Source organism: Salvelinus fontinalis, chromosome 3 (genome assembly GCF_029448725.1).
Source record: "Salvelinus fontinalis isolate EN_2023a chromosome 3, ASM2944872v1, whole genome shotgun sequence".
NCBI lineage: Eukaryota > Metazoa > Chordata > Actinopteri > Salmoniformes > Salmonidae > Salvelinus > Salvelinus fontinalis.
This window is the reverse complement of record NC_074667.1, coordinates 56,879,829-56,894,293: the sequence shown is the minus strand read 5'-3', so window position 1 is coordinate 56,894,293 and position 14,465 is coordinate 56,879,829. Positions and strand designations below refer to the sequence as shown.

General features: G+C 49.1%; 1 protein-coding gene across 2 annotated transcripts in view; it reads right to left on the bottom strand.

Annotated features, from left to right (window-relative positions):
- Positions 1-14,465, bottom strand: part of LOC129851165 (forkhead box protein J3-like) — a 127,481-nt gene that overhangs the window by 24,516 nt on the left and 88,500 nt on the right. For both annotated transcript variants that reach the window (XM_055917511.1, XM_055917510.1), the window contains one exon: positions 7,105-7,179. In XM_055917511.1, coding sequence (XP_055773486.1) covers positions 7,105-7,179 — 75 coding nt within the window. The remainder of the gene's footprint in view (positions 1-7,104; positions 7,180-14,465) is intronic.

Sequence of the window (14,465 nt, the reverse complement as noted above, 5' to 3'; positions counted from 1 at the left end):
CTGGTCTAGACAATCTGGACCCTCTCTAAAATTATCCGCCGCAATTGTTGCAACACCTATTACTAGCCTGTTCAACCTCGCTTTCACATCGTCTGATATCCCCAAAGTTTGGAAAGCTGCCGCGGTCATTCCCCTCTTCAAAGGGGGAGACACCCTGGACCCAAACTGTTACAGACCTATATCCATCCTACCCTGCCTTTCTAAAGTCTTCGAAAGCCAAGTTAACAAACAGATCACTGACCATTTCGAATCCCACAGTAACTATTCCGTTATGCAATCTGGTTCCCGAGCAGGTCATGGGTGCACCTCAGCCACGCTCAAGGTCCTAAACGATATCATAACCACCATCAATAAAAGACAATACCGTGCAGCCGTATTCGTCGACCTGGCCAAGACTTTCAACTCTGTCAATCAACACATTCTTATTGGCAGACTCAACAGCCTTTGTTTCTCAAATGACTGCCTCACCTGGTTCACCAACTACTTTTCAGATAGAGTTCAGTGTGTCAAATCGGAGGGCCTGTTGTCCGGACCTCTGGCAGTCTCTATGGGGGTGCCACAGAGTTCAATTCTCAGGCAGACACTTTTCATATTTCCTATGTAAGAAACATTAATTTAGCCCTATCCATACAGGCCAATTCCCAAGAGTGTAAGACGAAATGCACTCAATAAAATAACCTCCGTAATCTCTCTTGCTAGCCATCTCTTGTATTTTATTCAAGTGGGTAAAGTATATATATTTTTCATTTAACCTTTAACTAGGCAAGTCAGTTAAGAAACAATTCTTAATTACAAGTAGTGACGTAGTTCCTGTAAGCCAAACACGTCCATCATTGAAAACAGACCCTAGTCACTGAGTTGAAACTAACCAGTTAACATCATGTAAATGAATATGTAGGTCTATCTGCAGTGGGAGTTGTATCGGCATTACACTGTACCCCCTTACCTCCATGGTAAAGGAGTATGCCATGCCTGCCATCATCTCTCTCTCTCCATCTCAGAGAAAGACATGGCTCTTGCCTATCTCATAAAACCAGCAGTGCTCATATTCCTGCCACATTACAATATTGATGTAACATATCAAGAGAGGCTAGCGCTTCTTTGAAGTTATCTTCGGGGGGAGAGAAATTCCAAATGAAACATTAAGGAAGCGAGCATGTTGGCCATGCATTTGGACTGGGATCCATACAGCAATATATGGTTTGTATTTAGTGGAGCAGCTCCCAGGAGAGTCAACATCAGAGGATTACAGCAAAACATGAAATTAAGCATTCAGTCCCCATCCTCTACAGTTCATAGCTCGGTGTAGCACTTCAAGCCTGTGTGAGTGTGTGGAGAGAGAGAGCGGGAGAGCAGAGACAGCAGAGAGAGCGAGACAGCAGAGAGAGCGAGACAGCAGAGAGAGCGAGACAGCAGGGAGAACGAGACAGCAGGGAGAGCGAGACAGCAGAGAGAGCGAGACAGCAGAGAGAGCGAGACAGCAGAGAGAGAGTACAGAGGGGAGAGAGTACAGAGGGGAGAGAGTACAGAGGGGAGAGAGTACAGAGGGGAGAGAGAGCAAGAGAGCAGAGCGAGAGAGAGAGCAGAAAGAGAGAGAGAGAGAGAGAGAGGAGAGAGAGAGCAGAGCGAGAGAGAGCAGAGCGAGAGAAAGCAGAGCGAGAGAAAGCAGAGCGAGAGAGAGCAGAGCGAGAGAGAGCAGAGCGAGAGAGAGCAGAGCGAGAGAGAGCAGAGCGAGAGAGAGCAGAGCGAGAGAGAGCAGAGAGAGAGAGAGCGAGAGAGAAAGAGAGAGAGAGGAGAGAGCGGACAGAGCGAGAGATAGGAGAGAGAGCGAGAGATAGGAGAGAGAGCGAGAGATAGGAGAGAGAGAGCGAGAGAGCAGAGAGGAGAGAGAGCAGAGAGGAGCAGGAGAGGAGAGAGAGGGGCGAGAGAGGGGCGAGAGAGGGGCGAGAGAGGGGCGAGAGAGGGGCGAGAGAGGGGCGAGAGAGGGGCGAGAGAGGGGCGAGAGAGGGGCGAGAGAGGGGCGAGAGAGGGGCGAGAGAGGGGCGAGAGAGGAGCGAGAGAGGAGCGAGAGGGGAGCGAGAGGGGAGCGAGAGAGGAGCGAGAGGGGAGCGAGAGAGGAGCGAGAGAGGGGCGAGAGAGCGGAGAGGGGCGAGAGAGCGGAGAGGGGCGAGAGAGCGGAGAGGGGCGAGAGAGCGGAGAGGGGCGAGAGAGCGGAGAGGGGCGAGAGAGCGGAGAGGGGCGAGAGAGCGGAGAGGGGCGAGAGAGCGGAGAGGGGCGAGAGAGCGGAGAGGGGCGAGAGAGCGGAGAGGGGCGAGAGAGCGGAGAGGGGCGAGAGAGAGGCGAGAGAGCAGAGAGAGAGGCGAGAGAGCAGAGAGAGAGGCGAGAGCAGAGAGAGAGTTGAGAGCAGAGAGAGAGTTGAGAGCAGAGAGAGAGGGGCGATAGCGGAGAGAGAGGGGCGATAGCGGAGAGAGAGGGGCGATAGCGGAGAGAGAGGGGCGATAGCGGAGAGAGAGGGGCGATAGCGGAGAGAGAGGGGCGATAGCGGAGAGAGAGGGGCGATAGCGGAGAGAGAGGGGCGATAGCGGAGAGAGAGGGGCGATAGCGGAGACAGGGGAGAGAGCGAGACAGGGGAGAGAGCGAGACAGGGGAGAGAGCGAGACAGGGGAGAGAGCGAGACAGGGGAGAGAGCGAGACAGGGGAGAGAGCGAGACAGGGGGAGAGAGCGAGACAGGGGAGAGAGCGAGACAGGGGAGAGAGCGAGACAGGGGAGAGAGCGAGACAGGGGAGAGAGCGAGACAGGGGAGAGAGCGAGACAGGGGAGAGAGCGAGACAGGGGAGAGAGCGAGACAGGGGAGAGAGCGAGACAGGGGAGAGAGGGGAGAGAGCGAGAGAGGTGAGAGAGCAGAGAGCGACCGGCGAGAGGAGAGAGAAAGCAGAGAGCAGAGAGAGGAGAGGAGAGAGAGCAGAGAGCGGAGAGGAGAGAGAGCAGAGAGAGCGGAGAGGAGAGAGAGCGAGAGAGGGGAGAGAGCGAGAGAGGGGAGAGAGCGAGAGAGGGGAGAGAGCGAGAGAGGGGAGAGAGCAGAGAGAGAGCGGCGAGAGGAGAGAGAAAGCAGAGAGCAGAGAGAGGAGAGGAGAGAGAGCAGAGAGAGCGGAGAGGAGAGAGAGCGGAGAGAGCGGAGAGGAGAGAGAAAGCAGAGAGCAGAGAGAGGAGAGGAGAGAGAGCAGAGAGAGCGGAGAGGAGAGAGAGCGGAGAGAGCGGAGAGGAGAGATCAGAGAGAGAGAAGAGAGCGGAGGAGAGAGCGGAGAGAGAGCGGAAAGAGCGGAGAGAGAGCGGAGAGAGATAGGAGAGAGAGGAGAGAGAGAGAGCGGAGAGAGAGAGAGCAGAGAGAGAGAGAGCGGAGAGAGAGAGAGCGCGGAGAGAGAGAGAGAGTTGAGAGAGAGAGAGCGGAGAGAGCAGAGAGCAGAGAGAGCGAGAGAGCAGAGAGAGCAGAGAGAGCGGAGAGGAGAGAGAGCTGGGGGGAGGAGAGAGAGCGGAGAGGAGAGAGGAGAGAGAGCGGAGAGGAGAGAGAGAGAGAGGAGAGCGGAGAGAGAGAGAGCGGAGAGAGAGAGAGCGGAGAGAGAGAGAGCGGAGAGAGAGAGAGCGGAGAGAGAGAGAGAGAGCGGAGAGAGAGAGAGAGAGCGGAGAGAGAGAGAGAGAGCGGAGAGAGAGAGAGAGTGGAGAGAGAGGGGCGATAGCGGAGAGAGAGGGGCGATAGCGGAGAGAGAGGGGCGATAGCGGAGAGAGAGGGGCGATAGCGGAGAGAGAGGGGCGATAGCGGAGAGAGAGGGGCGATAGCGGAGAGAGAGGGGCGATAGCGGAGAGAGAGGGGCGATAGCGGAGAGAGAGGGGCGATAGCGGAGAGAGAGGGGCGATAGCGGAGACAGGGGAGAGAGCGAGACAGGGGAGAGAGCGAGACAGGGGAGAGAGCGAGACAGGGGAGAGAGCGAGACAGGGGAGAGAGCGAGACAGGGGAGAGAGCGAGACAGGGGAGAGAGCGAGACAGGGGAGAGAGCGAGACAGGGGAGAGAGCGAGACAGGGGAGAGAGCGAGACAGGGGAGAGAGCGAGACAGGGGAGAGAGCGAGACAGGGGAGAGAGCGAGACAGGGGAGAGAGCGAGACAGGGGAGAGAGCGAGACAGGGGAGAGAGCGAGACAGGGGAGAGAGCGAGACAGGGGAGAGAGCGAGACAGGGGAGAGAGCGAGACAGGGGAGAGAGCGAGACAGGGGAGAGAGCGAGACAGGGGAGAGAGGGGAGAGAGCGAGAGAGGTGAGAGAGCAGAGAGCGACCGGCGAGAGGAGAGAGAAAGCAGAGAGCAGAGAGAGGAGAGGAGAGAGAGCAGAGAGCGGAGAGGAGAGAGAGCAGAGAGAGCGAGAGAGGGGAGAGAGCGAGAGAGGGGAGAGAGCGAGAGAGGGGAGAGAGCGAGAGAGGGGAGAGAGCGAGAGAGGGGAGAGAGCGAGAGAGGGGAGAGAGCAGAGAGAGAGCGGCGAGAGGAGAGAGAAAGCAGAGAGCAGAGAGAGGAGAGGAGAGAGAGCAGAGAGAGCGGAGAGGAGAGAGAGCAGAGAGAGCGGAGAGGAGAGAGAGCGGAGAGAGCGGAGAGGAGAGATCAGAGAGAGAGAAGAGAGCGGAGGAGAGAGCGGAGAGAGAGCGGAAAGAGCGGAGAGAGAGCGGAGAGAGAGAGGAGAGAGAGGAGAGAGAGAGAGCGGAGAGAGAGAGCGGAGAGAGAGAGCGGAGAGAGAGAGAGCGCGGAGAGAGAGAGAGAGTTGAGAGAGAGAGAGCGGAGAGAGCAGAGAGAGCTGGGGGGAGGAGAGAGAGCGGAGAGGAGAGAGGAGAGAGAGAGAGAGGAGAGAGAGAGAGAGAGAGGAGAGCGGAGAGAGAGCGGAGAGAGAGAGAGAGAGGAGAGCGAGAGAGCGGAGAGAGAGAGAGCGGAGAGAGAGAGAGAGTGGAGAGAGAGAGAGAGTGGAGAGAGAGAGAGCGGAGAGAGCAGAGAGAGCGAGAGAGAGCAGAGAGAGCGAGAGAGAGCAGAGAGAGCAGAGAGAGATCAGAGAGGAGAGAGAGCAGAGAGAGCGGAGAGGGGGGAGAGCTGGGAGGAGAGAGAGCGGAGAGGAGAGGAGAGAGGAGAGAGCGAGAGAGGAGAGAGCGAGAGAGGAGAGAGAGAGGAGAGCGGAGAGAGAGAGCGGAGAGGAGAGAGAGCGGAGAGGAGAGAGAGCGGAGAGGAGAGAGAGCGGAGAGGAGAGAGAGCGGAGAGGAGAGAGAGCGAGAGTAGAGAGAGCGGAGAGAGAGCGGAGGGAGAGCGGAGGGAGAGCGGAGGAGAGAGCGGAGGAGAGAGCGGAGGAGAGAGCGGAGAGAGAGCGGAAGAGAGAGCAGAGAGAGAGAGCGGAGAGAGAGAGAGCGGAGAGAGAGAGAGCGGAGAGAGAGAGAGAGCGGAGAGAGAGAGAGCGGAGAGAGAGAGAGCGGAGAGAGAGAGAGAGCGGAGAGAGCAGAGAGAGCGAGAGAGAGCAAAGAGAGCAGAGAGAGAGCAGAGAGGAGAGAGAGCAGAGAGAGCGGAGAGGAGAGAGAGCAGAGAGAGCGGAGAGGAGAGAGAGCGGAGAGGAGAGAGAACTGGGAGGAGAGAGAGCGGAGAGGAGAGAGAGCGGAGAGGAGAGAGAGCGGAGAGGAGAGAGAGCGGAGAGGAGAGAGCGGAGAGGAGAGAGCGGAGAGGAGAGAGAGCGGAGAGGAGAGAGAGCGAGAGGAGAGAGAGCGAGAGTAGAGAGAGCGGAGAGAGAGCGGAGAGAGAGCGGAGGGAGAGCGGAGGGAGAGCGGAGGAGAGAGCGGAGAGAGAGCGGAGGAGAGAGCGGAAGAGAGAGCAGAGAGAGAGCAGAGAGAGAGCAGAGAGAGAGCAGAGAGAGAGCAGAAAGAGAGCAGAAAGAGAGAGGAGAGAGCGGAGAGAGAGAGAGAGAGCGGAGAGAGAGAGAGAGCGGAGAGAGAGAGAGAGCGGAGAGAGAGAGAGAGAGCGGAGAGAGAGAGAGAGCGGAGAGAGAGAGAGAGCGGAGAGAGCAGAGAGAGCGGAGAGCAGAGAGAGCAGAGAGAGAGCAGAGAGAGTGGAGAGAGAGGAGAGAGAGGAGTGAGAGAGAGGAGAGAGCGGAGAGAGAGAGGAGAGAGAGAGGAGAGAGCGGAGAGAGAGAGAGGAGAGAGCGGAGAGAGAGAGAGGAGAGAGCGAGAGAGAGTAGAGAGAGAGCAGAGAGTAGAGAGAGAGCAGAGAGTAGAGAGAGAGCAGAGAGTAGAGAGAGAGCAGAGAGTAGAGAGAGAGCAGAGAGTAGAGAGAGAAGAGAGAGAGCAGAGAGTAGAGAGAGAGAGTAGAGAGTAGAGAGAGCAGAGAGTAGAGAGAGAGCAGAGTGTAGAGAGAGAGCAGAGTGTAGAGAGAGAGCAGAGTGTAGAGAGAGAGCAGAGTGTAGAGAGAGAGCAGAGTGTAGAGAGAGAGCAGAGTGTAGAGAGAGCAGAGAGAGGAGAGAGAGAGTAGAGAGTAGAGAGAGCAGAGAGTAGAGAGAGAGCAGAGTGTAGAGAGAGCAGAGAGAGGAGAGAGAGAGTAGAGTAGGAGGAGAGAGAGAGTAGAGTAGGAGGAGAGAGAGAGAGTAGAGAGAGAAGAGAAAGTAGAGAGTGAAAGGCTAAAAAGGCAGCTAAAATTTTAAACATCGTTATCGGTATTGTTTTTTTGGGGGGCTAGGAAAATATTGGATATCGGTATCGGCCAAGAATGTCATATCGAAGCATCACTACTTTTTACCACATCTTCAACTTAGTCTGACTTGCCGGTCTTAAAAATAACTCATTTACATTTGCCATGCAATTTTGGGTGGGTGAACTGTTGATAATAGATTAAGAGCATGCCATGCATTTCTAAACTGGCAGCACTGGCAGACGTTCAAAACTAACAGATTTCTAGTGCAGATTGCAAGAGTATATATATATTTATGTATATGTGTGTGTGTGTCTAGAATGCTACATCAACCTGTGGACAGCAGCTGTTTATTCCCACTCCATTTACTGTCATCTCTGTATGTTGGGTTTGAACTGACAGTCCTCTTACCTTTCCTGGGTCATCTTTGGAGCGAGGCACTTTGAGAAAACACTTGTTCAATGACAGATTGTGCCGTATTGAGTTCTGTGGGGGAGAGAGAGAATATCAGGGTGAGAGATTAGGGATAAAAACAAACAGGAAGAGGTCTGGTTTCTTTGAGAAGAGAGCATATCATAGCCACAGAGGCCGTGCCATTGTGACAAAGTGAAAAGTGCATCTTGGTAGCATGCTACACGATCATCCCGTGTCAAGTCATTTCCTGCTGTCAAGATCAACTTTTAATTACACCCTGAGGAGTGAATCTGCTAAATCCATGACTCGACACGCTCAGTCACTTGATCTTTGTCTTGAACCTGGCCAAAGCCACTAGGAAGACAGGATCTAATCTACCTGGTAACACCACTCTGGAGACCACAGCAACCTGGCTTCTTCTTCTTACATGGGCACCAAAAATCAAAGCTCAACTTGAATTAAGTGACACATGCATCCCAAATGAATCCCTCTCTGGGATGATGCCTGATATGAGTTATTGCTACACAAGGCTCCTTGGAGGGAAGAAAATACATTATGGAGATCATTCTGAAAGTTAACTCATTATGGTGTTGGCTAGTCCTCACCGTCAGAGAGAGGCTGATTTATCTGGCTGATCAGGGGCTTGAAGCAACATTGATGATGGCTGTGGAGGAGTGATGGTCCTGGATTAATAACAGCCAGGATCGAGCCAGCCAGGATAGAGCCAGCCAGGCAGCAGGGCCCTGGAATCAGCAGAGCTGGGCCAGCCATGGGCTTAGCGGACTCACTGAATGCACACGTCTCCACTCCATTTTATGGAGTAGTATTGATAGATAGCTGCACTAAAAAGCTTACTAATCCTCAGATGAGTTGGACATAGGTTGAGCAGATGTGAGATGAGTACACAGCATGGAGTTAGTTGTAACATCAGTAAAGAGAAAGTAGTTTTGCACCTCAGTAGGCTCAGAATACTAAAACATATTTCAAAACAAACACCACACACTTGTCAAATAATGAAGAGGCATATCAATCCCCAATATCTGGGGCACCATCCCATAGCAACCAGCCCAACCTCTTCAGGGTAGTTGCTCCAGATGCATCCGCTTTTCAGGGGAAATGGATAAAGCCTGTGACGCGACTTCTGCTTTTGGACGTTAACAAGACGACACTCCATCTTAACAACTCCTCCACATTTACTGGATTGGTTCAACAGCGCAGAAGAGAAACAGTTTTTTCCTCGTCAGGACAAGAAATAAAGAACAAAAGGCCGCTCAGGTGTTTATTTTACATCTGCTATGTCCGGTTTGATCCAATGTCAGTGGTGGGATGGAGAGATGTGGTCTGGTTAGGGGCTGCATGCCTCCTCTCTGCCAGGAGTCTGTTGAAGCAGTTGTTCACACCTAGGCCTAGCAGGGTTCCCTCACACAGACAGCACTAATCAGCAGTACAGTATCTATCCAGCAACCTGCCCCTTCTGTCCTCTAGTCTAGCCTTAGTCTATACTGCCTCCTGCATCAGGGGACATGACCATGAGTCAGTAAGGACACTAAAGAGTAGACATACAGTAGGCTGAGTATTCATTACCTACATACAGGTCCAGGATGGTAACAAAGGGGTGTGATGCACACTATTAGTTCGGAAAACGACGGCCCCTAGGAGGAAGAAGAGAGACCGAGAGGAAGTGTAATGCAGACCTTAATGTCTTACAACTGAAGCACTTAAAAGACATCCTCTGGGACTTTGGCGACTTAAGTATATTTTAAACCTCCCGCTTTGGGCTCGATGTGCCATTGTGTAGTTCATACATGCCTAATCTATGAGCAAAATTACTGTCTTCCCTCAATTATCCACTAAATATTAATTCATGCTACAGAGAGGGTAGTACGTATGGCCCAGTACATCACTGGTGCCCAGCTTCCTGCCATCCAGGACCTACATACCAGGCGGTGTCAGATGAAGGCCCTAAAAATTGTCAAAGACTCCAACCACCCTAGTCATAGACTCTCTCTGCTACTGCACGGCAAGAGGTACCGGAGCGCCAAGTCTAGGTCCAAAAGGCTTCTTAACAGCTTCTACCCCGAAGCCATAAGACTGCCGAACAGCTAATCAAATGGCTACCCAGACTATTTGCGTGACTCCCCCGCGCTGCTGCTTCTCGCTGTTTATTATCTATGCAAAGTCACTTTCCCCCTACCTACATGTACATATTACCTCAACTAACCTGTATCCCCGCACATTGACTCGGTACCCCTTGTATATAGCCTCATTATTGTTACTATTTTTTACTTTATTTAGTAAATATTTTCTTAACTCGTATTTTTCTTAAAACTGCCTTGTTGGTTAAGGGCTTGTAAGTAAGCATTTCACGGTAAGGTCTTCACCGGTTGTATTCGGCGCATGTGATAAATTCTAATTGATTTGAAATCCCTTGTTTGAAAACTGTTTTCTGGAAGCCGTACAGGGCCATTTCTCCTAAATGCCCCCAGCAATTAGTTTAACCTGTTGGGGATGGGGGCGCTGTTTAGACTATTTATGCTAATGTGGCTAATTTTTTAAACGGCTTCCCACAAAATCCTTGATCGTACAATATGCATATTATTATTATTATTGGATAGAAAACAGTCTATAGTTTCTATAGGAGTTGAAATTTTGTCTCTAAGTGGAACAGAGCCCATTCTACAGCAATTTCCCTGACATGGAGTCAGATTTGAGAAATGTTGGCCACTCTTCTGAAGTCATTTAAAAGGGCACTGTCGTTGCTATGACTATACGGACACTTCTTACGTCTTCCCCTGGATGCCTTTACGTGATGACGATTCCAACGGGGTCGATTGCGCGTTCACAGGCCCTACAAATCAAAAAACCCTGAAGCTAGTCATTCTTTGGGAGCTGCGTCATGAGCCTAGAGGACCCCGGCGCGCACCTGTTCCAAGCGTTAGTTTAGCCTGTTATATTTCTCCGGTCATCTTTTCACTCGTTATAGGAGTTAAAAACATCATAAGGTAGTTAATTTAAAGCGTTTTATAGCAATTTATATCCGTTTAGTGCGATTTTGGGACATTTATTTTTGCAACGATGTGAAAAGTTGGGCACGCTTTTCAGTTCATCCCGAACGCAGTTGACATTTCCACATGGCAAGAGGACAGCTTTCCACCAAAAGACGATTTCTCCCAAGAAAGGATCCTTTGCCCAAGATACTGATGGAAGAACAGCTCAAGGTAGGACATTTTTATTATGATAAATCGTGTTTCTGTCGAAACATTTTAGTGGCTTAGGACGCCATGTTTTTTGACGTAGCTTCGCTTGGCGCAAACTGTATTGAAAAGTAAGGATAAATTAAAAAATGTAATAACGCAATTGTATTAAGAATTAAATTGTCTATCAATCCCTGTCCACCCTATATTTTTTAGTCACGTTTATGAGTATTTATGTATAAGAGTAGATCACTGTCTAAGTGGCGCAAGGACATTTTCTGACCAGCCTGTCTACATTTCACATTGTCTAACCATGATTTTGGTGGCTAAATATAAACATTTTCGATCAAACTGTATATGCATGTTGTAATGTGATGTTACAGGAGTGTCATCGGAAGAATTCTGAGAAGGTTAGTGAAAAAATTAATATCTTTTGGCGATGTTGACTTTTATCGCTCACTTTGGCTAGAATCAATGCTGGGCTGCTAATTGCTATGTGCTAAGCTAATATAACGATTTATTGTGTTTTCGCTGTAAGACACTTAGAAAATCTGAAATATTGTCTGTATTCACAGGATCTGTGTCTTTCGATTCGTGTATGCTGTGTATTTTTACGAAATGTTTGATGATTAGTAGTTAGGTAAACACGTTGCTCATTGTAATTATTCTAGTCCATTTGTGATGGTGGGTGCAATTGTAAACTATGCCATCTACCTGAAATATGCACTTTTTTCTAACAAAACCTATCCCATACCATAAATATGTTATCAGACTGTCATCTAATGAGTTTTTTTGTTGGTTAGGGGCTATAAATATCTTAGTTTAGCCGAATTGGTGATGGCTACTGGTGTTGGTGGACAAATAAAAGATGGTGGATTATGCTAATGTGTTTTTAGGTAATAGATGTACATCTTTACATATTGTGTCTTCCCTGTAAAACATTTTAAAAATCGGAAATGTTGACTGGATTCACAAGATCTGTGTCTTTCATTAGCTGTATTGGACTTTAATGTGTGAAAGTTAAATATTTTAAAAAAATATTTTTTTTGAATTTCGCGGCACTGGTTTTTCAGTGGGGGGGGGGGGGGTGCCGCTAGCGCCACGCTGATCCTAGACAGGTTAAGCCAATTAAAAAAATAAAAAATATTTAACCTTTATTTAACCAGGAAGGCCAGTTGAGAACAAGTTGTCATTTAACTCTGCGACCTGGCCAAGATGAAGCAAAGCAATGAGCTTCAGCCCCTCGCCATCTGAGTGACAGCTGGCAAGATGCACACCCAGCAGAGTGAGAGAGAACAAGAAACGTGGTTCAATGTTCACAAATCTGCACATGTGATGTAGTATGTCATTTTCAGGGAACACTTTTGGCTCGTGAGAGCTACTTTCACAACTACTGACTAAAATATATACAAAAGTACTGGAGAATCTCTAAGACCCAAGTAAAAGCACCCACCTTCCAGACACAGCCGACAAGGAGCAGGAGTGGTGAGGAAAGAGGGATACCTAGTCAGTTGTGCAACAATGCATTCCATGCCAACCCCTCTGAGGAGTGGAGTGGTGAGGAAAGGGGGATACCTAGTCAGTTGTGCAACAATGCATTCCATGCCAACCCCTCTGAGGAGTGGAGTGGTGAGGAAAGGGGGATACCTAGTCAGTTGTGCAACAATGCATTCTATGCCAACCCCTCTGAGGAGTGGAGTGGTGAGGAAAGAGGGATACCTAGTCAGTTGTGCAACAATGCATTCCATGCCAACCCCTCTGAGGAGTGGAGTGGTGAGGAAAGGGGGATACCTAGTCAGTTGTGCAACAATGCATTCCATGCCAACCCCTCTAAGGAGTGGAGTGGTGAGGAAAGGGGGATACCTAGTCAGTTGTGCAACAATGCATTCCATGCCAACCCCTCTGAGGAGTGGAGTGGGTGCGTCATGCATTTGATGTCAGAGGGAAGTGGTGCCTGTACACAGCGCATTCGGAAAGTATTCAGACACCTTGACTTTTACCACATTTTGATATGTTCATCTTATTCTAAAATGTAAGAATATATTTTTTCCCCTCAGTCTACACACACTACCCCATAATGACAAAGCAAAAACAGGTTTAGAAATGATTGAAAAATGTATTAAAAATAAATAACTGAAATATCAAATGTACATACAGTTTAAGTCGGAAATTTATACACTTATGTTGGAGTCATTAAAACTCGTTATTCAACAACTCCACAAATTTCTTGTTAACAAACTATAGTTTTGGCAAGTTGGTTAGGACATCAACTTTGAGCATGACACAAGTAATTTTTCCAACAATTGTTTACAGACAAATTATTTCACAGTATCACAACTCCAGTGGGTTAGAAGTTTACATACACTAAATTGGCAGTGCCATGAAACAGCTTGGAAAATACCAGAAAATTATGTCATGGCTTTAGACGCTTCTGACAGGCTAATTGACATAATTTGAGTCAATTGGAGGTGTACCTGTGAATGTATTTCAAGGCCTACCTTCAAACTCAGTACCTCTTTGCTTGACATCATAGGGATTTTTTTTTTTTTTTTTTAATCAGCCAAGACCTCAGGGGGAAAAAAGTCTGGTTCATCCTTGGGAGCAATTTCCAAACGCCTGAAGGTACCACGTTCTTCTGTACAAACAATAGTACGCAAGTATAAACACTATGGAACCACGCAGCCGTCATACCGCTCAGGAAGGAGACGCGTTCTGTCTCCTAGAGATGAACGTACTTGTGTGAAAAGTGCAAATCAATCCCAGAACAACAGCAAAGGACCTTGTGAAGTTGCTGGAGGAAACGGGTACAAAAGTATCTATATCCACAGTAAAACGAGTCCTATATCAACAACCTGAAAGGCCACTCAGCAAGGAAGAAAGAAGCCACTGCTCCAAAACCGCCATAAAAAAGCCTGACTACGGTTCGCAACTGCACATGGGGACAAAGATCGTACTTTTTGGAGAAATGTCCTGCGGTCTGATGAAACAAAAATAGAACTGTTTGGCCATAATGTCCATCGTTATGTTTGGAGGAAAAAGGGGGAGTCTTGCAAGTCGAACATCATCCCAACCGTGAAGCACGGTGGTGGCAGCATCATGTTATGGGGTTGCTTTGCTGCAGGAGGGACTGGTGCACTTCACAAAATAGACGGCATCATGAGGGAGGAAAAGTATGTGGATATATTGAAGCAACATCTCAAGACATCAGTCAGGAAGTTAAAGCTTGGTCGCAAATGGGTCTTCCAAATGGACAATGACCCCAAGCCTACTTCCAAAGTTGTGGCAAAATGGCTCAAGGACAACAAAGTCAAGGTATTGGAGTGGCCATCATAAAGCCCTGAACTCAATCCTATAGAAAACTTGTGGGCAGAACTGAAAAAGTGTGTGCGAGCAAGGAGGTCTAAAAACCTGACGCAGTTACACCAGCTCTGTCAGGAGGAATGGGCCAAAATTCACCCAACTTATTGTGGGAAGCTTGTGGAAGGCTACCTGAAATGTTTGACCCAAGTTAAACAATTAAAAGGCAATGCTACCAAATACTAATTGAGTGTATGTAAACTTCTGACCCACTGGGAATGTGATGAAAGAAATAAGTTTAAATAAATCATTCTCTCAACTATTATTCTGACATTTCACATTCTTAAAATAAAGTGATGATCCTAACTGACCTAAAACAGGGAATTTTTACTAGGATTAAATGTCAGGAATTGTGAAAAACTGAGTTGAAATGTATTTGGCTAAGGTGTATGTAAACGTCCGACTTCAACTGTAAGTAGGCAGAACATTTACTCAGTACTTTGTAGAAGCACCTTTTGGCAGCGATTACAGCCGCGAGCCGTTTTGGGTATGACGCTACAAGCTTGGCACCTGTATTTGGATAGTTTCTCCCATTTTTCTCTGCAGATCCTCTCAAGCTCACTGCACAGCTATTTTCAGGTCTCTCCAGAGCTGTTTGATCGGGTTCAATTCTCTGGAGCAGGTATTCATCAAGGATCTCTGTACTTCGCTCCGTTTCTTTTCCCCCCTCGATCCTGACTAGTATGCCAGTTCCTGCCACAGAAAAGCATCCCCACACCATGATGCTGCCACAACCATGCTTCACCGTAGGGATGGTGCCAGGTTTCCTCCACTCTACCATAATGGCCTAAATGATGGAGTGCTGCA